Source organism: Brassica napus, chromosome A8 (genome assembly GCF_020379485.1).
Source record: "Brassica napus cultivar Da-Ae chromosome A8, Da-Ae, whole genome shotgun sequence".
NCBI lineage: Eukaryota > Viridiplantae > Streptophyta > Magnoliopsida > Brassicales > Brassicaceae > Brassica > Brassica napus.
Genome location: NC_063441.1, coordinates 7,342,481 through 7,367,235, shown reverse-complemented (window position 1 = coordinate 7,367,235; position 24,755 = coordinate 7,342,481). Strand labels below are relative to the sequence as shown.

The 24,755-nt window shown below is 38.6% G+C and overlaps 2 protein-coding genes across 9 annotated transcripts; both read left to right on the top strand.

Annotated features, from left to right (window-relative positions):
* Positions 1–9,520: 9,520 nt before the first annotated feature.
* On the top strand, positions 9,521–11,484 carry LOC106422622. 7 transcript variants are annotated; one of them, XR_007315289.1, is made up of 5 exons: positions 9,521–9,675; positions 9,839–9,911; positions 10,239–10,478; positions 10,575–10,704; positions 10,803–11,484. XR_007315289.1 is itself a non-coding variant. In XM_048737370.1 (3 exons), exons 1-3 carry the CDS (start codon positions 10,337–10,339, stop codon positions 10,900–10,902), a joined length of 303 nt encoding a protein of 100 aa, XP_048593327.1. In that variant the 5' UTR covers positions 9,605–10,336; the 3' UTR covers positions 10,903–11,484. The 7 variants fall into 7 exon arrangements, 2 of the variants coding, with proteins under 2 accessions (XP_048593327.1, XP_022558946.2); XR_007315288.1 differs by having other exon boundaries at positions 9,538–9,675; positions 9,839–9,900; XR_002658696.2 differs by having other exon boundaries at positions 9,557–9,675; positions 10,239–10,467.
* Positions 11,485–22,202: 10,718 nt separating this feature from the next.
* LOC106418919 (NAC domain-containing protein 17) lies at positions 22,203–24,615 on the top strand. 2 transcript variants are annotated; one of them, XM_013859652.3, is made up of 5 exons: positions 22,207–22,506; positions 22,577–22,854; positions 22,930–23,196; positions 23,281–23,848; positions 24,075–24,615. In XM_013859652.3, exons 1-5 carry the CDS (start codon positions 22,332–22,334, stop codon positions 24,428–24,430), a joined length of 1,644 nt encoding a protein of 547 aa, XP_013715106.2. In that variant the 5' UTR covers positions 22,207–22,331; the 3' UTR covers positions 24,431–24,615. The 2 variants fall into 2 exon arrangements, with proteins under 2 accessions (XP_048593325.1, XP_013715106.2); XM_048737368.1 differs by having other exon boundaries at positions 22,203–22,506; positions 22,930–23,848.
* The last annotated feature ends 140 nt before the right edge of the window (positions 24,616–24,755 follow it).

Sequence of the window (24,755 nt, the reverse complement as noted above, 5' to 3'; positions counted from 1 at the left end):
GAACCAGTCAGGCCCTTAATCTACTTCTTTTTCTTCTTTCTTCCACCTTATTTTTCACCTTCCTTCTCTTTTTCTTCTTTATCTTCAGAATCACTTAACATGAGCATATTTTTAAAATATGGGCATATTTGGGCGGCCCATGTCCATTTGGTTTTGTCTATTGGACTTTGGGCGTATCTGGACATAGTCCATTTGGACAGAAAATATTTTGGACAGATTTGGGCGTGACCATATTAGTCCAAATCGATTTGGACATGGGCCGTCCATGGACAATGTGCCCAATTGACATCCCTAACCGTGAGAGCTTGGAACCTCAAATTAAGAAGATTAATAACCGCTGTCGACTAAGACTTCTTGAGTTTCTGAAGCAAACAATGAAGCCAGAATTCGAGGAAGTGATGAAAGATCCCCTTTTGTCGCATATTATGGTTATCAAGAAGAATAATCTAAAGTTTTCGGTGAGGCTGATACAATCTTTCTTGTGTAAGTAGTTGATGACTAGAAAGAGACATGAGAAGTGGTTCACCTTTGCTAGGAGGCCTTTGCATTTCAGATTGCAAGAGCACCATGCACTGGTCTAAATGTAAAGCAAGAGAAGATTAGTGGGTTAGTGACATGGAAATATGATGGTGGTTTTGGGAGCACGCAGATAAAGACATATAGGAAAATAAACTTGCAGATCATAAAAAAAAGTATTTGGAAGAGATAAATAGCTGGACTTGGGTTGATAGGGTGAGACTGATCTATCTTTGCGTTATATGGTGTGGTGATGGGGAAGGATGAGAAGGTGAATTTTCAACATCTCTACATGAAGTTGGCGATGGATTTGGAGAAGCTTTAGAATTACCCATGAGTTATGTACTCGTTTGATTTCCTGCTGAAGCAGATTGATAAAATAAGGGATAAACTAGAGCAGAAGGAGGGGTACTTGATGGAAGGATTCTTGTTTGGTTTCCAAATTTAGATAATGGGAGCTATGAATGCTTTAGGAGATATTTGTGGCACAAAAGTCAGCGACAATTACACAGGTCCTCTGTGTGGTAATTGGAGAGGATGTGCAAAATGTTCTTATGAAAATATCATTGGCATTGAGACTTTATTTCCAGAAAAGGTATGCATATATTTTTCTTATAAAAATGTTTTGATCGTCTTGTTCACCCTACTAATGATTTGATTGTTTTGTAGGGGATTTTGCATTCATTCATGAAATTCCACATAGATGGAGTTGTCCTTTTGGTTACTGATTTTGCAAGGAAAGATGAAAAAAAAAGATGAAAGAGTGGATTGCGTTTTGGATATGATCCAAAGAAAACATGATTGCTACAAGCTCCGAATTTGAGGAAACTGACAAAGAGGAAGGACAAGATCAAGCAGCTGATACTGAGATTGGTGAGAATAGTCATGTTGCTGAGAGTGTTGATGGCACCACTGATGTTTCGGGAAGACACAAGAAGGTGAAAACATGCAGAACGAGGAGCAGAGTCAAGGAATAAGAAGGTAGTATGCCATCTAGCTGCTTCACCGAAAGGGAACATTGACACATATATGAAAAAGTTTTTGGAGGGTCTGGTACAAGCTTATTTTATGACTTTTGCGGAGAAATTCTATCAACATTTCTCGGACAGGTTGGGGATGATTGAGACTGAGGTTACATAGCTCAAGACAGCTTCGGATTAAACGAGCAGTTTGAGACTGAGACTACACAGCTCAGGACAGCTTCCGATAGAACTGAGCAGTTTGAGACAGTTGTAACCGACATGTTGGGGAAGATTGTGACTGAGGTTACATAGCTCAGGACAACTTTACTGATGACTGAATTGGCGGGGAAGATTTATCAACCAAGAGCATAATCGACACTGGTCCTAACACGAGCAAAAAAGACACAGCTCCATCAAAGAAAAAGGTAATCATTAAGAGAAAGCATTAAAAATTGTTGGAACTTGGATGTTTGGAACTACGCGATGGAATTTAGGTCTTTGAAGCTATGTTGTTGTAACTTGGAACTAGGCGGAATTACATTTTGTAATTTTAGTATGTAATATGTATTTGGAATTTTGTATGTGTAATATGTATTTGGAACATGACATTTATGTAATGGCTCTATTTTGAACTTGAGTTTTGTATGTGTAATTTGTATTTGAAACTTGACGTTTATGTAATGGATGTAGTTTGAAGTTGACGTTTGTTTGTTTAATATGCTTTTTGGAACTTGACGTTTATGATATTTTATTCTATAATATCCTTTTATATTTGTTAACAGGTTGCAAAAGAAAAAAAAGTTAAATACTGATGATTCATGTGTCAATTTACCTCTTGTAAACTTGACTCAGTCATTAGCTATTGATCTTCGTATACAGAAGAGTTTTTGGAAAGTGGCATGAATAACCTTTCACAAGACACATTTGTTAAAGATTTTGATCATTCTTAAGCTAAACCCAAAGATTCATTGGATGTGTTGGAACCTCCAAAATCATTGAAGATGTCAGCGATGCGATTAGATGACCGAGAGATAGATCTAACCGGCAAAGATGACCCTGATCACTGCTTGGTGTTTGTGCGTAAAAAAGATTATAAGAAGATGCAGGACTGGCAAGATACATGAACGTATGTTATTCCGTTGTATATATCATTTTGATGATGTTGTTAGTAATTGATAACTATACCATTGTATTTTGTTTACAGAGTTATACAGATTGGTCCTTCTATGTTATACGATGAACTAGCCAAGCGTATTATGTCTGAAAGCAAGTGGCTTAAAAACTACGTAAGCATTCAACCGTCGATTTCTATTAAATGTTAGCTATTATATAAACTAGGGGCGGAATCCCTGCGCAAGCGCGGGGTCGGTCATGGACATGATGTTATTCTATCTAAATGAATGTGGGCTGTGTTTGTGATTTTTTTCTTTTGTTGTGGTCATTGATTTTCGAAGATTTGTATTGTAAAAAGATGATGAACTATGCTTTGGAAACCAATCATAATTAATTTGAAAAACATCAAAGGATCGGTTTATGACCAAAAGCTAAACTGAGAAAAACGTTTACGGTGGACTAAATGGCCAACACCTTATTTTCATACAAAAAAAGTCCAAGAAATGAAATTAACTAACTATTGGCACAATATATGCTAACAGTTACCGCAGATGCGGGTGATACAATTATAAGCTTACTCGTAGGTTTCTTTGGTTTCTCCTCAGATGGCACATGAGGATTCAGAGCTGGTGCAAGACTAACTATTGGAATACAAAGATGATCGTGTTAACATTTTCTTGAAGATTAAATGAAATAAAACTCTTAATATATATGAAAGTTCAAGTTTTTTTCGATCAAACACATGCAACTAATAACCTGCAAATATAAAAGGAAACAATTGTTTTGTTTAAATGAGAAAATATTTGAGCATAATCTACATGAAAAGTTACAAAAATATAGACTTCTCCCAACCGTCAAACAAAGGCATCCTTGAAAAGCCTCTTTAGTTATGGATAATATTGTTTGTCTTCAAACTGCAATTGTGGTACACAGAGAAAGTATGATGTGAAGTGAGGTGGAAATGATTTAAAGTGAACTTGCCAATGGAGAAGAAGATTGTATATATGAATGAATTTCTTTGGTTAAGATACTCTTCTACTACCTTTCAGACAACATCTTTGGCTAATTCCACGCAATACAACTCTAAACAAATCAGTAACTATTACCTCAACATGTGTAAGGGTTATCATTGCACTGATCTTGTCATACTTCAGATTTTTGGTAACTGTACGAAAGGCCTTACCAAGGCAGATTACTTAGAAAAATCAAAGGTAAAGATGTAAATATATCAAATAGAAGCAAATAAAAAATATTAGGTAAATTAAGGATGAAAACATGGTGATTGTGCAAGAATATGAGTGAACTTGAAGCTTAATTCTATTCTAATTTGCTTTGAAAGCTGTCTTGAGTAGTTTTAGGATTATAAGTATTGAATCGTATAAGACATATATATTTCAGATTCTCTCAATTTTTATCTTGTTACCTTTTAGATTGGTGAGAAGAGGAAGCTGGTCTCATCTATAAAAAAGAGCACTCCTGAACTTGGATGTTCAAAAATATTTTTTGAAAAAAGAGTATGGTTCTTCTGTGAATGCAAATACTGATGAAGAGAGGGACGATATTGTTATCTCAAATAGTTATGAAAATTCATCTTTGTACAAAGAATCAAAAGGTAAGACATTACCTCTCAATACCGCACCCCCTGAAGAGCAGCAAACAAAGCTCAACCTCTGCAAAATGCTCTTCCACAGTAACGTTTGTTGATCTAGCATAGTAGCCTCATGTGTAGTCTTCCGCTGGAAATCTAAGCAATTCTATGCTAGTGCAGTTTGGGCATACCCACAACCGGCTAAAACACCTCAAACATATAGTATAAAGACATAGATAAAGATAACAAAATTACACTCTTCCAAGACTCCAAGTCTCCAACACGTTGCTCTCCACCAAGGCTCCAACATTTGCTCTCTCACGAACTCCACTCTGCAACCACAAAATAAAAGAACTTAATCACTCGACGAAGTCAAAGAACACACTCAGAAACTCTAAACTGCAGTCACACATTCAAATGACAAAGCTTCACAACGTGAACACAAACAACAAACGAGAACACAAAACAACTTAAGATCACAGAGAGGAAGCTACTGATAGACTGAGAGTACAAGCACAAACGAGAACACAACAACAATAAGCTCAGCTCTACTTCCAAAAACAGCTTAAGTTCTGCTGTTAACTTCCAAGCTATAACTTCACAAGCACAGTCAGCTATAACTTCAAACTAGACACAGTCTGTGAAGTCACACATTCACAAGCTAGACACAGAACAAAAATGAGAGAACACAGAACAAACTAAAGTAGTTCGCAACTGGGACAAGATGACACAAAAGCACCAAAAATATATACTTAAACCAGACAGCAAGAAACAGTCTACAAAGAGCTAAATTCACAAAGAGCTAAATGCACGGAAATTACCACATGTTTGAATCTTCATTTCCTGAGCTACTTGCTCTTTTATTAGCATCCTCATCATCATAATCAAAGTACTCCTCAATGTCTCATACATCAAGAAATCAAAGAAATCATTCAAACAATGAGTTAACCAACAACACTAATTGTTAAAACACTTAATTCAAGACAAGGAGTTTACCTTCAAACTCAACAAATCCGCGTAGCCAGTTTCGCGTACAGATCAATGCTTGGACAGTTTTGGGGAGGAGACGGTTTCTAAGAGGACTCAAAACCCGCCTCCCACACTAAACGCAGATTCAGACGCAACAGTAGTAATAGGGATGCTAAGAATATCACGGGCAAGCAAAGCTAAGTCACCATATCTGTGTTGCTTATCTTTCCAGTAGTCTAACACCTCCATATCTGAGAAAGCCGAAATATCAACCATACTATCAGCCAAATACATGTCCAGATTTGTCCTTTCATTGTTTGAACCAAACTGGATACTCCTTTCAAGCTCAAGCAGATCCTATATTCAAACAAAATCAGAGATAAAGAATCAATTAACGAATTATTAAGAGGTCAAAATAAACAAGAACTTTATGTCAGATACTTACATCATCGAAATCATCTTCAAGAGGAGATTCTGTAAGGAGTTCATGTAGAGTTTTTCTTGGAAATCTGGAACAACTTTCTGATGACTTTGAACTATACTCTTTATAAAGCAACTCCAAGCTCTTCCTCACGACTTCAACCTTCTTCTCAGAAGTTCTAGGATCCAGCTTATGATAAGCTTCCTTAAGCATCAGTAGCTTAATCCTTGGGTCTAGTACTACTGCCATAGCTAAAATAAGACTGTACTCGTCCCAGAATTTAGCAAACTTACTTTGCATATCCACAGCCATTAATCTTATCTCATTATCTTTACACCTTGCATACCTCCTCAACAACAACTTGATCTTCCATATATACTAGCATGAAATAAACACTGGCTGTGGGGTAGTTGACTCCAAAGAAGTATGTTGTGATTGTACTAAATGTCTTCAAGAAGTCTCGAATCTTCTCACCGCGATCCCACTCTTCTTCAGAAGGCAAACATTTGTAGTTTCTATCATACAAATGCATATTATCAAAGGCTTTACGAAAATTGAGAGCTCTCACCAACATCTCGTAAGTGGAGTTCCACTGTGTGTCCACATCCAAAGACAAACCAGACTGCTCTCAATACCAGCACTCTCAACACACGTAGCAAAAGAATCCTTCCTTGAATCAGAAGCTTTCACATACTTAACACTCTCCCTAATGTTCACCAAAAGACTAGAACCTAACTCTAACCCTTTCTAGACAATCAGATTCAAAATGTGGGCGCAACACTTTACATGGAGGAACTTTCCATCACACAACAAGCCATTCCCACTCTGTAGACGATGAGTAAGGATCTTTTGCATGTTGTCATTAGCAGAGGCGTTATCTAAGGTGAGGGAAAACACTCTTCGCTCTAACCTCCACTCGTTTAAGATATCAAAAATCTTCTTGGCTATTGCTTCACCGGTATGTGGGGGTTTGACATCCAAAATACAAGGATGTGACTATGTAGCTTCCATTTCTCGTCAATATAATGAGCAGTCAGACATATGTAACCCCTAACTTGGCTACGACTCGTCCACAAATCAGAAGTGAAACTCATTCTACCCTGGTAACTTGCAAACATTTCTTTCAGCTTTAAGCTTCTCTATTTCATATCTCTTGTACACCTCCCTACTTGCGGTTTGTCTACACATATGCTCACGCTCTGGATTAAGATACTTATCTCTCTCTCTAACCTTTTCATACTCCACATACCGAAAAGGAAGATCATGATAAATAATAATTTCAGACACCATTTCCTTATCAACTTTGGGATCATATTCAACAACTTCGGTTTCTGGTTTTTTTGGAAAAGAACGTGAATGGCGGGTCATTGTTGAAGTTCTATGACTCCTTTATGACTAACTTAATACCGCAGTAGTGACACTTAGCCCTTTCTTTACCATCAGACTCTACGCCTACCGATGTAAAGTGTAGCCAACACTTAGAAGTTTTTTTACTTACATGTCTAGGCCGTTTAGCTCTTGGAGCTCGTGGAGCTAGTGAAGATCGTGAAGTTCGTGAAGCTCGTGGATCTCATGGAGATCATGAAGCTTGTGGAGCTCGTGGGGATTGTGGAGATCGTGAAGCTCGTGTGTATCTCTTTAGACGTTGAGTATGTGTTGACTGAGCAGGTTCATTGACACTAAGATCATGTTCCTCTTCGTGGGAGTCTTCATCTTCATTACACTCCAACTCCATCAATTCGTTTTCTGCCTCAAGAACTGCCATTCTTTTTATTGTTTGTGAGTCCATGTTGCAGCCTGCAACAAAAGATAAACAAACAGTCAATCAGGAAAGATCAAACAAAGCTACAGACTGTTTCAAACAAGTGCTTAGTTGACTAATAACCAGTTCACAAAAGAGCTTAAACATTCTTTCCAAAGAAGAGAAAATCTCAATTCTACAAACCCACATACCCTAGAGATAGATTTCAGCAAACCCACACACAAGCTAAGCCATTAAGCTTTAAAAAGCCATTAAACAAGTGACTAAAAGTGTTGACAAACAGCAATTTCACACACGCAAACATGTGAACTAACATTCAAATGGGTTCTTTGAAGCAAAAACTAAGAGAACACGCTAGTCACACGCAAACTGAGAGAACACAAGCAAGATCCTCAATTCTTTAACTTACACGTATGATACAAAGCAAGAAGGAGACTAAACACAATCATTACATGGCTAATAAGAACAAACCCACAAATCTCAATTCTACAACAATCCATCAGTTCAAAAAGCTTTATTTCAACAAATCCACAAACTCTAGAGATCGATTTCAACAAACCCAGAACAAAACTAGAAGAACGTACCTCACAGAATGCTTATTGGAGAAGACGGATACAACCCCGACGATCTCTTCGAAATCGATCTCTAGGGTTTGTGTGTTTGTTGAAATCAATCCAGGAGAAGCATAACTTGATGAGGACGTCGTGTTATCGTATTTGAATTTGAGCAGCTTGTTCAGATTCTAGGGTTCACGTTGCGATCCTCTTTGTTTCTCTCTTTTCTCGTTTCTGGAAAAAGAGACAGCGTTGAAAAAAAAATCAAAATGACGTCGTGTTGATAGTGTTTGTTTTCATAAAAAAACATAACGGGTTTAGGACTAACCCGCGTTTCATTTTAGCCGGCCATATTTTAACCCACACAAAACAAAACGGGTTTTGGGTTAAGAAAAATAGATGCGGGCCAGGCTAACCCTATTGGCAAAAGCCCATATTAACATCCCTAATCCTTGGCCATGATCTTATCAATACTCCATCCTCCAAACAACCTTGTCCTCAGGGTTCAGCACAACATGAAAAGCTTTTAGAAACATGTTGTTTCTTCTCCATAGCAACATCATAATGCTCAAACTTCTTATCAAGTAACGGCGGCGGTCTATCGGAAACTGGATGTTCTTCGTTGAGCTTCTTTGGTGTTGAGGTCAATAGTTCATGGCTGTGGTTTGGATGTGTCGGAGCATAAATAGAGGGCACATATGTTTTGGGCGCAACACGTTGTATCCAAAGCCATGTGATAATTGCTTCAATATGGGACACATCAATGAATTCTTTGAAGAACTCGTTGCTCCTTGGTGAATGAGCAAAGCTTGATTCTTGCATAACACAACTGAATGAACAGATGTCTTCAGCGATCTTTGAATCCATGGCTTGAATATTTTTTTTCAAAATACTCACAGCCTAGAACCGCCACGTCTCCATCACCATATATGTGGGAGAACGGAACCACATTGTTATATATTGGCTCTTCCTCGTCATAGACATCAAATATTGGAGGTCCATCGACCTCGTCGTAGAGCTCCATGGATTCTACCGGAACCTGCAGATCAGTTACAACCTCCATGATCTTAGCCGGTTGAGATGCAGCATCACCATTGGCTCTTCCATCACGAGTGCTCATCTTTGTCTTCCACGTCTCCATCTTCTTACGCCAAGTTGATGCCTGATCCTCCCAAAATTGCGCCATCTTTTTCAGCTCTTCATGTATCTCATGAAAGACCTCCGTTGATGGTTCACGAAGAAGAGTATAACACTATGCATTCATGTTTTGTGATGTATGGTTTTGATACCACAAATGTGGTCCCGATCAAAACCGAATTTACATTAAGTTCAATGGTCTAACTGGTAATTATCACATGAACATTGAGAACGAATATGAAAGAAATAGAAATGAATAAAGTTATAGGAATAATCTATCCTATACTAAAAGGCAGATATAGAGTGCTTTTAGCATGTCCACGTCGACAAGTTTATTTGGCCAATCAAAACATTTCAATAATACACGTTGGATCTCCTCAGTAAGCTATTGATTTCGTATGGGCTTGGATGTGATTCCTTTGGGCTTCGTCGGTTAGCACTGGGCTTTGCTATCCGGTTCAATTAAAAAAAAACAACCTGAGCCGGTGAACACGAGGATCTACGCATCTCGCCTCTATCTCTTCGTCTTCACCGTTTCTTCTCTATCGTTTCAGTTCTTTCGATCCACATCTCCACAATCAATACTCATGTAGAAGATGAGAGATCTTTCACACACATCGTTTTCTCTTTCAGATACTGAAACCACAGTTAGCGTAAGAGACCTCCGAAAATGATCACAGATCTTCTTTATTTTTTTCTTATCCACCAATTTCTTGGCAATTTGGGAATTCAGAAACAGAATATTTCTTACGGCTATTTGTTTCATCAACACTTTTTAAAACAAGTTCTTAACCAAATTCTATTGGTCTTTGTCAGGGAAACAAATTTGTCAAATTAAACTCTGCGCAAAAGCTCATCCGGTGAAAAAAATACATAGGGTGACATTTCTGTATGATTTTTTTGACATATAATATGCTCCGTTCATGAATTAGTTATTGCCATTTCTTGGCTTTTGTACTCAAACTGGTTTTGTGAAATGGTTTCTTTCCGAGTAATAGTTGACCAAGTTACAAGTAACCATCCCTATCTCGAAATATCATATCAGTAACTTTTCCTTCCTCATCTTTCTTTCTGCAGTTTAGATTTAAAAGACAATGTTTTTGACATTCTCATTGGGTTGTAGCTTAATAATTGCATCTTGAACAACAACGAAAGAGTTATGTGTTCTGTTTATTTTTACATCTTAATTTGGGGTTTCTATGAACTTTCAAAACAGGCTGGTGGTTCTGGAATGGACATGAGAAGCACAGCCAAGGTAATCTTTTCATTTTATTTACACTTTAAGTTACAAATTTCCTGTAAAATAGAATCAAAATGACAAAGCATACTGATCTCTCTTTGGTTTACATTTACACTCTCCCTAGACCTGCAACCAACCATCAAAACTCCCAAAAAGGAATTATGATGGTTCCAACACTGGTGAAGCTCCTGGGAAAGACAGTGAGGTGATCTTATAGTAAGGCCACTCATGTCCATTTCCCTTTCTAGGGATCTTTATTTCATTCTTCTTCGATTCTCTGTTTTGATGTTTATACAAAACTATATATATCAGGGACCATACTACTGCAGTGTTGGAACTGACAAATCTTTTGGAAGGGACAATGTTGATTCTCACTACAAGAAATGTTTGTATGCCGGAATTAACACCAGTGCAGATCAATGGAGAAGTCATGCCTGGTCAGGTATTACTTCAGAAACCAACAATGTATCAATCTTTATATCACGTATGAACCAAAATTTGCAAACGTTTAGCACGAGCTAATCTTTTTGGTTGAAACAGTTGGAGTTTCAAGTCCCCCCATCGGTTGGTTTTATGTGCTTTGGGCTTTGCTTTGCAGCGGATCTACGGTGGACGGGGCGATGAGTTGAAGAGAAGATGACATGATTATTTATAGGTGTAGACTTCGTCGGTTACCATGGATGAATCTTATCGGTATTGATTGGGACAGAGTGGAAGAAGTGGAGTTAATTGCCTCTATTATGACGTCGACTAATTTACGGCCAAAGACATTACACAGCCTGGAAATAAACATGGCTGGTGTCACCACTCAGAAATGAGTAGTTAATGGAGGTGTAGAGAATCGTAGTAAGGTTAGTGATGTATCGAAAGGGAGAGCATAAGGTTAAGCGAAAAGAGGTGATAAAGTTGAAGCACAGGTTCATGGATTCCCTCTATAATTTACTTGATGGCTCGAGTGATAATAAAAAGTTTGAAGAATGAATATCGAGCTATTATTGGAGCACAGATCATATATTCTTTGAGCCCTTTTAATTCTGCAATTTTCTTCTCTGTTTTTTATTATAAAGAACTAAGCGTTTTTGAACGACTTTCAAAGCCTTTTAGCAATGTTAGCTTTCAATATGTTTCATATCCTTAAGCTATGATTAATAACTTAATTTTTTTTGTTTCTAACTTTGTGTATATTTATAGATATATATATATATCCAACTTTTTAATGTTTCTCTAAAGAAGACCAAAAGATGATCTTAACGTACTAGTCAAGCTAGCTTTAGCATATATATGATCTCTGGATGAGAATATAAAGTGAGTTTAATAGACAAATTAGTTAACGGTTTTTAAGGAGATAGTTTTGTTCAGCAAATGAGAAGATTTTGGAGCTTTATTCGACAATGAGGAAGATGATGCTAGAAAGACGTACACATTGAACTTTATGCAGATTTGGTTAAAGCATTCTTAGAAAATTGTTCTATAAAGTCAGAGGCGTGCCTACAGTGTATTGAATAAGGCATTCGCTTCAGGTTCCCGATTAATATGACTATTTTTAGGGCTTTAAAATTTAAAATAATTTCTAGTCTAGTGGTTTAAACTTATTTAAGAAAAAACATTTCTACGAAAATTAATTAACTCATTTTCTGAATTCATGTATTTTTTCTATATAACATAATATAACATATTTACGTTATAAACTTATTTTTTTACAGTATTAGACTTGTGTATTTGGTGAAAATAATATATCATATTAGAAAATTGTTTTCATGGTTGTAAATAAGTTTATTTTTAGAACTTGCCTTAGGCCCCTAAAACTCTTCGCACGGCACTGTATAAAGTCACAATCATCTATGCATGTTCGTTTTTTTTTCTTAGTTTCTTTTTGTGACAAATTTTCTTAGCCTTAAATTCTTTGTACATGCGTCACTGAATATTTACATATTTATATAAAAAAAAGAAAACCACACAGAAAAACCAAAACAGAGAAACACACTACATATAAGATATAAGGGGTATCCTAAAATACCATGCTTTTTGAAAAAAAAATTATTCAGGAAAGCACATGAAATATACATTAACAACCAAGCCAAATGTTTATATTATCATGTTAAAATAATTTTAAAAATCGGCACGTAGCGCCGGCAAACCCCTAGTGAAGAATAATGATTCCTTATCATATTTAGTGAGTAACAAATTTGTTCAATATTTCTCTACAATAAAAAAATGGGAATGAATGAAAAAGAAAAACTATTCCTTATTAATGGTAAAAAAAATTTTGGAATATTAAAGAATGTGTTGTTCCTCTTCATTCATTGGTCACCATTCATATTTAAGTATGTTATAAGGTTGGGCAATCATGTATGTGAAATGATATAATTATGAATAAGTTCAAAATTTAAATGACAATATATATAAGGAGGTAAAAATAGGATTCTAAATTAATAGATGAGACTACGAAAGAAAGGCTTACAAGAGATCTTCAACATAGTGCAAGTAAATCTGGCCATGCGTGGATCTTCATAGGACGGTTTAGGTGATGCAGTTAGGCGTAGGTCTTCATAAGACAAGTAGTATTGTCGGTTGTTGAATCGTCTATGTAATATTTTTCATATCATAGTTGTAAGATCATAATAAATCAGCGTTAAAAAAAAAATTAACAGATGAGATTATTTATTTTCCTTTCCGTACGGGGTAAAATACCAATTTATATGAAAATATTTGAAATCAATTACGGGCCTAATAGGCTAGAACAAGCGTATTTGGAGGCCCGTATAGTTGTGGCTAGTCCAATTGATCGAAACGGCTGCAAAGAGAGAGACAGAGAGACATTCAGATAGCAAATCGAATCTTGCGAGACGAAGGAGGCATCTCCTCTGGAGCCCTAAACGTGAGTTCGAAAATCTCCTATGGGCTCTATCAACCACCTATGCCCCTCATTCATTAATGAGTCGCGAAATGTCGTTTATACCCTTTCGTGGGTGAAATAAAAAAAATGGAAAAATCGAAAATTGAGGGAAAGGATGTCGGGTTGAGAGGGTTCTGGTCCGGCACAAATTTTGGTTTGGGTTATGGCGGGTTTATAGATTGGGCGGTTTGGTTATATGATTCTGATTCAATGTCAATTAAAAAGATAAAAATTAAAATAAAACAAAAAAAAATATGAAATTAAAGCGAGAAATAAATTATCTATTCCCCCATCGTGAGTCCGCCCCAAAAAGCTCGATCGATTCCAGCTCGTCGAATTAAATTCGCAGCTCCCGAGAAATCTCTCAGCTCCCCAGAAATCTCGATCGTTGGATTCTCCGGCGAATGCAGGTTAGTTGTTCTCCTCCCCAAGCTGCATTGGATAAAAATTGTTTTTAGGGTGTGTAATTGGAAATGTGAATTAATTAAAGCATATGGTTGGTTGATTGATTTGAGTTGCCTCTATGGAATTGAGTTGAGTTGAGTTGAGTTGAGTTGAGGTTCTTGAGCTTATAGTACCTGAAACCTCAATTTGATATGTAGTTGAAGCATAACTTGGTAAAACTAGTAGAACTGATAATTGAAGTATAATACGTATAACTGAAGATAATTAGATAACACTAGTATAACCGTGACTTGAATTTGTTGTTTTTGCAGGATACAATGTCGAAACACGTGAGCATACATTTCAAATTCAAGATCGAGTCTATAGTGTAACCATGAAGACAACAGTGGATGATATAACTTTGGCAATGCTTGAAGAAAGGTTGTATAAAAAGTTGTCGTTGAATGAAAGGAATGTAAAACTGGTGCTGAGGTACATGCCGATGGTGGTTGGATGTGAGGCAGAGCTAACTATTTGTGATGATGAGGATTTGTTTGTTTACCTAATAACAATTGATAAATACAACTGTAGAAGTCTTTTGTTAGTGGAGGAGACGAGTGTATCGGATCAGTTAGAGGTGGTGTCAAGAGTGTGCAAAAGTTCTGTTGGTATGAATTACCAAGCATTGCAGGGAAATGATGATGAAGTCGGACCTAAAGCCCTGATTCTGTACGTAGAAAACGGGGAGGCAGATCAACAGAAGAAGCAGATAGAGGTAGAGAATGATTACGAAAGAAGACATGATGATTTTATGGAAACAGATGCTGAGACGGAAACTGCAGCTGAGACAGAAACCGCAGCTGAGACGGAAACTGCAGCTGAGACGGAAACTGCAGCTGAGACTGAAACTGCAGCTGAGACAGAAACCGCTCCTGAGAAGGACACCACAGCTAATATGGATGGCAGTGGTAATATGTATGTTGAGCAGCTACCTTTAGTAAAATGTAGTCAAGTTATAGAGGAATGGGGAGATGCTATGGGTCTGTACCTTCTGCAGGAATTTCCAAACAAGAGATCACTTCAAGAGGTGGTGGATAGAGCTGCATTTGGTTGCAGCTTTCGTTATGTTATTAAAAAATCTGATCGAAAACGGTTGGTGTTAAAATGTTGTGAAGCAAACTGTAAATGGGGATTGCGAGCTGCGAGGATTCGAGAGACGGAAATTTTTTCTATTATGAGGTACTGGGGTGTGCATACATGCTCTCGGACTAATCAAAGTAATAGCTGCAACAGCAAGAGGAAAGGATCTGCAGAATTAGTTGCAACTTTTTTGAATGAGGAATATCCTGGAAAACTGATGACTCCTGTTCCGAGAGATATCATAGACTTAATTAAGTTAAGACTGGGTGTATCGGTATCTTACTCCACAGCCTTGAGAGGGAAAATCTAGCTATGCGTGAGTTGCGTGGTAATTCAGAAGACAGCTACAAGATGTTGCCTAGCTACTTGTACATGTTAGAGCAGGTTAATTCCGGAACAACAACAGAGGTGAAGTTGGATGAGGCAGGTAAGTTCAAGTACCTTTTCATAGCTTTAGGAGCTTGCATTGAAGGGTTTAAGGCCATGAGGAAAGTGATTCTTGTGGATGCTACATTTTTGAAGAACGGATATGGTGGGGTACTAGTATTTGCTAAAGCTCAAGATCCTAATCGTCACCATTATCCTCTCGCGTTTGCGGTACTTGACGGTGAGAATAATGCTAGTTGGACTTGGTTTTTCGAGATGCTCAAAACTGTTATACCGGACTCTTCTGAAATAGTTTTTATGAGCGATAGAAATCAGAGCCTCATCACTGCTGTAGCTAATGTGTATCCACAATCTCACCATGGCCATTGTATATGGCATCTAGCTCAGAATGTGAGAAACCATGCTTGTAACACCATCAAAGCCGTAGTGCCATGGAGATTTATGGAGTTGGCTAGGTATTACACAGTGCCTGAGTTCGAGGCTGCTTATGCATCTTTTAAGGTGAGATATCCTTCAGCCTGCAAGTATTTGGAGGAGAACACTAACAGAGCAACATGGGCTAGGGTCTACTTTCCAGGTTGTAGATACAACTTGGACACTAGCAACAGTGTGGAGTCGATGAATAGCGCGTTTAGGGACGCAAGGAGGTATGCCTTGATACCATTGTTGGATACAATCATCAAAAAAATATCTGACTGGTTTAATGAACATCGGAAGGACGCCGTGTCTGGATCACTTGATACCAAACTGGTTCCTCTGGTTGAGATCCATTTGCACAACTTATGGGGCAAAGCTGAGAAAACGCCAGTGCGTGAGCTGAATAGTTATGATCTTGAGTACGAGGTTACCGACACTGACAATGGGAAGGTTTATTTGGTGAATTTGATAGCGAAGTCGTGTAGCTGCAAGGTATTTGATTATGAAAAGTATCCTTGTCTTCACGGACTTGCTGCTTACTTATATTTCCTTGAGGTTCCTGCTGCTAATGGTCGTCGACGTGAGGTCAACATAGAGTATCATCAGTTGTGCTCAAAGTATTACTGGACAGAACTTTGGGCAATGGCTTATTACAGGACCATTTATTCTGTGCCGGACAAGTCTGAATGGATTGTACCAGATCACATCAAAGAGCTCCAGATCATACCTCCGAAAAAGCTGACAAGGAAGGGAAGGAAAAAGGTTAATAGGAATCCATCAGTTGGAGAACGGCGTAAAAGGACATAAAACGTAAGGCGAGCGAGGACAAATTTTGGTTTTAATTGGCTGTTGTTTGGAATGCGTTCTAATCCTCCAAGTGAAACAAACTAAATCTTGGAATGTTGCTTTTGCTATGTTGCTTTTGCTATGTTGCTTTTGGTATGTTGAACTTGGAATGTTGTTGTTGTTAATTTTAATCGGGTTTGGACAACTACTGAGAACCTTGGTATAACTAAGTATAATTGTTCCAGAATATACCCGAATTTGGTCGTTTATATATCCAATAAATGATATAAATTCTCCATCTTCTCTCTCTCTCTCTTCTCTCACTTCTCTCTCTCGAGACTCTTCTGCTTACTTTCTGAGGACAAAATATCGAAGATGCAAGGAGATGGTTCGGGTTCGTCAAGGAGAAGGGAAAATTCTGCAAGAAAATTGTGTTTCTGTCGCGTAGATGCCGAAATAAGACAAGCTTGGACAGACAAGAACCCGGGGCGACGATTTTATGGATGTCCGCGTTATAAGGTATCCCAGCTGATGATAGCAATTGTGATCCAAGATTGAAAAATAAAGAAATTATTTACAATGGAATTTTTGGCAGGAGAAAAATGGATGCAACTACTTCAAATGGTTTGATGTAGAGGATGGTACAGAATGGCAAAAAATGGCTTTGATTGAAGCCCGAGATGAGATCCAAGAGAAGAGTAGGGTGATCGAGCAGTTAAACCAAACCATTGCAGAACTCACAATTAATTTGGAGAGGATCCAACAAGAAGAGGAAATTGTTAGAGACTTTCAAAATCTCTATGTTTAATGGTGTGAGAAAGTTTTATTCTAAGTTTACTTACTTATGTTTCCCTGTATTGGAACCTATGTATTTTCTAAGTCTGTGCACTGTCGAACTTATGTTGCAACTATGGAAAACCACGGAGAACTAGTAAAACAAGGTGTTACTATGATCGTAAATAACAGATATTTACTTGACATCATCCCCTCTAATCCAACACAAAATTGTTAATGCACAAACACATTCACTTCACTACTCCCCTAATTCATCAACAGAAACTCCTCCTGAAATTATATTAGTGAAAAAACCTAAACTAATTCATCGTCATCACATTTTCTATTATGCATTGTATAGTCTTTCCAAGTTCATTTTCTTAATAAGAGTAGCTTACAAAGGACTATTCTACAATTCTCGTGCTTTCGAAAATATTCTTGCAATTATCAGTTAAACTTGAATGGTAATGAGGGAAAATAACAAGTAAAACCTTCTTAACCAATTTAAATTATACGTAAAACTAAAAAATGTTGAAATCACGAAAAATAGAACTATGAAGAAATTTGGTAACACCTGAAACTTCAGTATAACTATGAGCAAATATTTTGGGGGGGGGGGAAACTAAAAAAATTTTCGCGCCTAATCGATAATATTCCAAAAATCTCAATTATTTCGGTCAAAAAGTAGACTCCCTCTCTGCTCTCCGTCTCGTCTCGTCTACTGTGCTCTGTCTCACTTTAGTCAATTATTTCTCTCTCTCTCTCTCTCCTCTGAGACAAATCCTCTCCTCTCTCTCTTTACTCTCTTCTCATCTCGTTGATATCTACCGACCTCCCTCCCTCATCTTATCTACTCCACTCCTCCTCCTCCTCACACTCCTCACACTCTTCCCTCCCTCATCTTATCTATTTCAAAATTCCCTCTACTGACGATGACTCACCCGTACCAAGAGATGAAGGACATGAAGAAACACAAGAAACACTACGACATGTTAGGCTACATTTGCGATGCCCAGTATGGAATTCCTACCCGTTGTCCATGTGGCGGTGAAATCAAGACAGATGTTTCTCCAAATCCTAAGTATCGCCACGATTTCGATACCTTTCCTGGGAGTAGGTACTTCACCTGCAAGAATTATGAGATAATTTCCTTCTTTGTAGAACTAAGTTAAACTTAGTTATACTCTGGGTAAGACAAATTTAATTAAACTTAGTGAGACTTAGTTATACTGAGTGAAACCTAGTTATACTCTGGGTAAAACTGTGTTAATCCTACTGAGTGAAACCTAGTTATACTCTGGGTAAAACTGTGTTAATCCTACTGAGTGAAACCTAGTTATACTCTGGGTAAAACTGTTTAATCCTACTAAGTGAAACCTAGTTATACTCTGGGTAAAACTGAGTTATACTATGCGTGAAACTGTGTAGGACGATGGGATGCACTTTCGTCAGCCATGGGCTTTTGGTGTTGAGGATGAAATGAGGCGCCTAAGGATGGAGGTGAATGATATGGCTGAAGAGATTGCTAAGCTTAAGAGGATTATTACCTCTACCTCTCGTCCATGAGATTCTCAAATCTCAAGTTCTTAATATGGATGTGCTAAAAATAAGAACTTTGCTTTGTATTCCCTATCTATTTCCAGTTTCGGTTACAAGTCTTTTTTTTGTTCTGTTAAGACTTGTATAAGTACTACTAGGTTTGTTCTGTTAAGTCTTTGAATCTTATCTAATGTTAGACTTATTATGTGGTTATGTTAAGAACTTTGTTTGTCTTGAGTGTTGGCTTAGTGGATTTCAGTTCAATTGGTAATATGTCATATAATTATCATTCACTTAAAACGAGACAAATCTAATAACAATATTACAACACTAATATAACATAACAACTTAGTCATAACATAGTTAAAGTTGTAAATCCACATCACAATCAAGATAATTATTCAGACTTCGTTTGTCTTTAACAAAAAAAAACGATTTAACATAAAACATCCAGAGACTTTGTTTCACTCAACTCCACTCGACTTCACTTGGTTTTCTGTTTTTTGCCTTTCCCCACAGACTTCTGGGTTTTCTTTCTTTTGTCTTTCCCTTGTGATTCTGCTTCTTCAACCTCTACTACTTTGCCTTGTGCTTCCTTGACAAACTCCTCAAGCGGGGCCAATCTCCCATCCAGCTGGTCAACTTTCTTGTCAATTTTCCTCATCAGTTTCATTGTTTTTTTCAGCATATTCATAACATCTCCCAGCTGAATCGACTGCTCACCTACCTGTACTCCATCCCCTGTTGCATCTTCAATTGGTTCTCGCTGTTTTTCACGCCCAGCTACATCTTCGTCGAACATGTCTTTAAAAAAAACCTTCTGCCCTGCATCCAGACACTTCTCCCAACTGTCCACAGCTATATCAGATTGATCAACATCGTCTTCATCTTCCATAATCTCATCCAAAAGGATATCTTCTCGTGAAGTTTTGGTGGGGATGATGCTGTCAATATCCTGTCACACACATAAATAATTTTAAAACTTAGCAATTTCTAATGTCTAAAAAGAAAATAAGTACTACCTTACTTCTACCACAGTTTCACTTTATTCCTACCCTAGTTCCCTTTCTAGTACTACCTTACTTCTACCACAGTTTCACTTTATTCCTACCCTAGTTCTACCACAGTTCACAGGAAGACTTACAGTTGTGTTACCCAGTTCCTTGTTTATCACAGAAAGTGACACCCCTGTCATTCCATTTCGTTTAAAGTAGGACTTGCACATCCTCGGACAGTCGCGACCAGCTCCAACCACAGTCTCTCTGAACGCTATTCCTAGCTTCGGAATTGCCTCGAATGCAAGAAGCTGTTACACACAACATTTTTGCATTAGTAAACAACAATGTTGTCAGACTGGTTTAATGGGATTTTGCATACCTCTAATGGAACACAGAAACCTGGTAGCGGCCATAATGTTTTCTCTTTCACCACCCCTCCAAAATGCTTCATTGTGTGAGAGATCTCCTTCAGCATGTAATCATAGGAAAATCTCCCCCACGGAAAGGACTTGCAGTACTCAAGATCATCCACTGCTCTCTGGAACACCTCCAATACATCATTAGCCTTGTGTCCAACCTTCGTTTGCGCACAAACAACCGAAGCTAAGAAGAATAGAACAGCCATCTTCAGTCTGTCTTTGTGGGATCCCATGTTCACCAGCTTCTTCTTAACATCCTCTAACCTTCTCGGTTCTCCTTCCTTGAAATGACGATCAACGAACCTCGTCCCACCAAGCTCTTTGTAGCCGAGAGGATAGTTCTGGCAGAATAGCCCAGATATCAAACCATGTTCCCTCAGCCCGTAACGGATTGGAACCCCATTCACAATGCACCACACTTCTCTCAGCTTCTCGATACCAGCAGTACGCAACAACAACATCCACATTCCCTGAACCCTGTGGTTAGTCTCTATCTTCATGTGGAAAATGTGTCTGAATTGAGGATGCTCCGTGAACCAGCTCATCTCCGCGTTAGACAGCTTGGGTTTCAGATTTTTTAGCGTCTTAATCGCGCTAGGTATCATACACCTTGTCCCTAGCTTTATTTGTTTTCTGTACTCGGTTGGCTTGAAGAACATGCTGGTTGGTTTGATTGCCTCGATTGCCACATTTCCATTCAAACCCTGCAAGTTATACCAAAGTATTCACCACGTTATACCAAAGTATTCACCACGTTATACCAAAGTTATATCCAAGTCACACTAAAGTTATATCCAAGTTAGCTATATCTAACTTATATCCAAGTTATATCCAAGTTATATCCGCTTACACAATTTCAGTTTACCTCTACCAAAACTAACATGTTATTCCTATATTTCCCCTAGTATTACTAGCATTAACACACTCAATTGAAAATTTGTTACATTTGTTACCTCTGGTTCAGTTGGATTCCCGGGTTCAGGTGGATTCTCATTGTCGTCTACATTTGCTAACTCTTCTCGGTCATTTTCTTCTTCAGAACCTTCATTCTCATTATCCTTTCCTTCTCCATCTCCATTTCCTTCTCTGTCACCATTTCCTTCTCCAGAACCTTCAGTCTCTTCCTTCTCATCTGCTTCTTCTTGTTCTTCTTCAGCATCTTCATTCTCCTGGCTAGAATCATCGGAACGGTCGTCATGATCATTCTCTTCCTCTCCAGAACCGGCTTTCTGATTCTCTTCATCTCCAGAAGAAGGAGTTTCCTCATTCTCTTCTTCTTCAGATTCAGTACCAATCGCCGGAGTTGCTGGAGGAGCTGGAGGAGATGGGCCAACAGGACCTTTGTTCATTGTCGCCGGAGCAGTTTCTAAAGCCACATCACTCGGCTCCGTTATCTCTGCCGTACTCTCTCTCGCGTCCTCACTCGTCTTCTCCGCCGAGACATCCGTCGTCTTCTCCGTCGAGACATCCGTCGTCTTCTCCATCGAGACATCTGTCGTCACCTCCGTCGAGACATCTGTCGTCTTCTCCCTCGAGTCAACAATCTCCGTCGTCTTTGCCGTTCCCGTCGATTCAACATTCTCCGTCGTCGTCTTCTCAATATTATTGGAGGTCGTCTTTACAAACTTCACTTTCCGAACCTTTTCCTTCGTTGGATTATCCTTCCTCTTACCCCCTCCTCTCGTTTCGACCACCATATCGCAATCGTTGTTGGCTCCTCTGAACTCACCGATTGATTTTCAAAACTAGGGTTTCATCTCGTTTAAAGTGGAGTGAAAAGAGGGGGAGAAATGGAGTCGAATGAATTAATCAATTGGAGGATTTAGGGAAATTGTAAAGGGTTTGATAAAACCGACAGATTTGGTTTGGTTTCGAAGGATGGGTTCGGTTTTGAGGGATTGGTTTGGTTTCCAGAGATTGGTTAAACGGTTAAACGATTTGGTTCAATTGAATTGACTATACATCCGGGTCGGGTCACTGCGGATGGATTATACCCTGGTACAACTTATAAATACTTCATTTATTCCAGGGTTTTTTGTCATTTCCGCCTTTTTCAATTTTAAAAATAAATATTTATCTTTCTGTTTATATGAGTGTCTTTCTGAGATTACCTTTTTATATGAAAATATTTGAAATCAATTACGGGCCTAATAGGCTAGAACAAGCGTATTTGGAGGCCCGTATGGTTGTGGCTAGTCCAATTGATCGAAACGGCTGCGAAGAGAGAGAGAGACATTCAGATAGCAAATCGAATCTTGCGAGACGAAGAGAGAGAAGTGATCTGGGGTTTTCTCTCGTTGACCCGATCGGCTTGGAGGGATAAGCTTAGATGGCGGATTCGTGTTTAAGAGGTGGTAAATTCAGTGCACCAGGGTTTCGATTTCATCCGACTGATGAGGAGCTGGTCATGTATTATCTCAAGAGGAAGATCTGTAAGAGAAAGCTCAGAGTCAACGCCATCGGCGTCGTTGACGTTTACAAGTTGGATCCCGAAGAATTGCCTGGTAACTTCCATCTTGATCTTGATTTTTGTTATGTTGTAATTGAAACTTAATATGCTTTTTGTTGAGACAGGCCAATCGGTGTTGAAGACGGGAGATCGACAGTGGTTCTACTTCACTCCGAGGAGCAGGAAGTATCCTAACGCAGCTAGGTCCGGTAGGTGCACTGCAACTGGGTATTGGAAAGCTACTGGAAAGGATCGAGTCATATCCTACAACTCTAGATCTGTAGGACTCAAAAAGACTCTTGTTTTCTATAGAGGTCGTGCTCCTAACGGTCAGCGAACTGATTGGGTGATGCATGAGTACACCATGGATGAAGATGAACTCGGGAGATGTAAGAAGGCCAAGGTATTTTTACTACACTACACTGATTGTTCTTTCTTTTGTTTGCTCTTGATTAATTCTTTTTTTTTTTTGCTTCAGGAATACTATGCACTTTATAAGCTGTTCAAGAAAAGTGGGGCTGGTCCCAAAAACGGTGAGGAGTATGGTGCTCCTTTCCAAGAAGAAGAATGGGCTGATGATGATGATAATGATAATGGAGATGATATTGATGTACCTGTGGTTCGTTGTGAGGATAATGTTAGCCTTTTCGAACCTGTGAATGTTCAGTTAGATGATCTCGAGGAATTTCTCAGTGGAATCCCATTTGCACCTGGGGTTCCTCAAACATTTACTAGTATTCCCCAGGTTAGCTTCTTCTCTCTTTTAATGATTAAGATGGTTAGGCACGTGTTTCCTTTACTTACTACAGAAGATAATTGTAACTCGCAGGTTAACAGGGAAGAAGAATTGCAGAGCACTTTGGTGAATAATTCTGCTAGAGAGTTTCTTAAACCTCAGGAAACTGGAGACTTCTTGCCTAACGACATGCCCTCGAGTTATGAGTCTATTGACGTCACGTCAGCTCCCAATAACTCTGTTTTGGTGTTTGAGAAGGAGGATTACATTGAAATGGATGACTTTCTGACCCCTGAACACGGAGCTTCTTCAGTTGAGAACCATGCACAGCTCTTGAACCCTGGTGAATATGGAGACTTTAATGACTTTGACCAATTGTTCCATGACGTTTCCATGTCTTTAGATATGGAACCTATTCTTCAGGGAACTTCTGCGGATCCGTTGAGTAATTTTCCCGACAACACATCCGACCAGGAACATCCATTCCCTTATCAACAGTTCCAGGACCAGACCCCTGAGAAACAGCTAAACAACATCATGGATCCTAGTCCAAATCTCAATCAGTTCAGTGATGACCTGTGGCTTGAAGATGATAATCAGGCTTTCCTCTTTGATCAACCGCAGTCTGTTATTTCTGGAGCATTTGCTTCACCTTCATCAGGTACTTAAAACTCATGCTCATCTCAAAGCTTTCATCTGTTAACTTGCAATTTCCCACTAAGCACAGATGTTTTTTTCTATATTTGTCTTAGACTTGAACGACGACATTTGTATGTGTATATATGATGTCATGTTTTTTGTTACTTATCAAACCCTCTTCATATGTTCTTTAAACGCAATAGCGCATAAACCTTTCCGTTGATACTTTGTGAACACTATTTGCTTAGGTGTGGTGCCCGGTTCCACAAATCTTGTAAATGGCCAAGACCAAGAAGGTGTAAATGGTGGTGGTGGAACGAGCCCATTCTCATCGGCTCTGTGGGCATTCATGGATTCAATACCTTCAACGCCAGCCTCTGCGTGTGAGGGTCCTATTAACCGGACCTTTGTGCGTATGTCTAGCTTTACCCGTATCAAGTTCAGTGGAATAGCAAATGGAACGCCAGTGACTACTGCCGTAATGGCAAAGAAGCGTAGCAGAAACAGATGGTTTTTACTCTTATCAATTGTGGGTGCCTTGTGTGCCATCTTCTGGGTGTTAATGGCCACTGTTCAACCCTCGGGGAGGCCCGTCTTCTCGTGAAAGGTGGTTTCTTAAACCAGATTCTTAGTTACAGGTGAGCTAGACGAAACCATGATCCACATCAGTGGTCATGGGAATATTGACCTATTCTAAATATATACGAGTCTTTGAATATGTACAGAGTTTGAAAGAGTAAAGAATGTTCATTCTTGATTAGAAGAGTTTCATTTCTGCTGATTGTTAAATGCGTTTTGTTTGCGTATCTCCTTGGTTGGTTTTCGATATTCCAGAATCAAAAGCCACAAGCTAGATTTTCAACTCTTGTATTCCTATTTCTGTCGAAGTAGCTCCAGGCTGAGCTCCGGTAAACTCTGTCTTGACAACG

What these genes read in the sequence shown, in the direction of transcription:
- LOC106422622 (XM_022703225.2), top strand. Translation starts at nt 10,337, where the DNA reads ATGACAAAGCATACTGATCTCTCTTTGGTTTACATTTACACTCTCCCT. An exon ending in CTCCTGGGAAAGACAGTGAG is followed by an intron (nt 10,468 to 10,574) that starts GTGATCTTATAG and finishes TATATATATCAG; the next exon opens with GGACCATACTACTGCAGTGT. An exon ending in GAGAAGTCATGCCTGGTCAG is followed by an intron (nt 10,705 to 10,802) that starts GTATTACTTCAG and finishes TGGTTGAAACAG; the next exon opens with TTGGAGTTTCAAGTCCCCCC.
- LOC106418919 (XM_048737368.1), top strand. Translation starts at nt 22,332, where the DNA reads ATGGCGGATTCGTGTTTAAGAGGTGGTAAATTCAGTGCACCAGGGTTT. An exon ending in GGATCCCGAAGAATTGCCTG is followed by an intron (nt 22,507 to 22,576) that starts GTAACTTCCATC and finishes TTGTTGAGACAG; the next exon opens with GCCAATCGGTGTTGAAGACG. An exon ending in ATTTGCTTCACCTTCATCAG is followed by an intron (nt 23,849 to 24,074) that starts GTACTTAAAACT and finishes CTATTTGCTTAG; the next exon opens with GTGTGGTGCCCGGTTCCACA.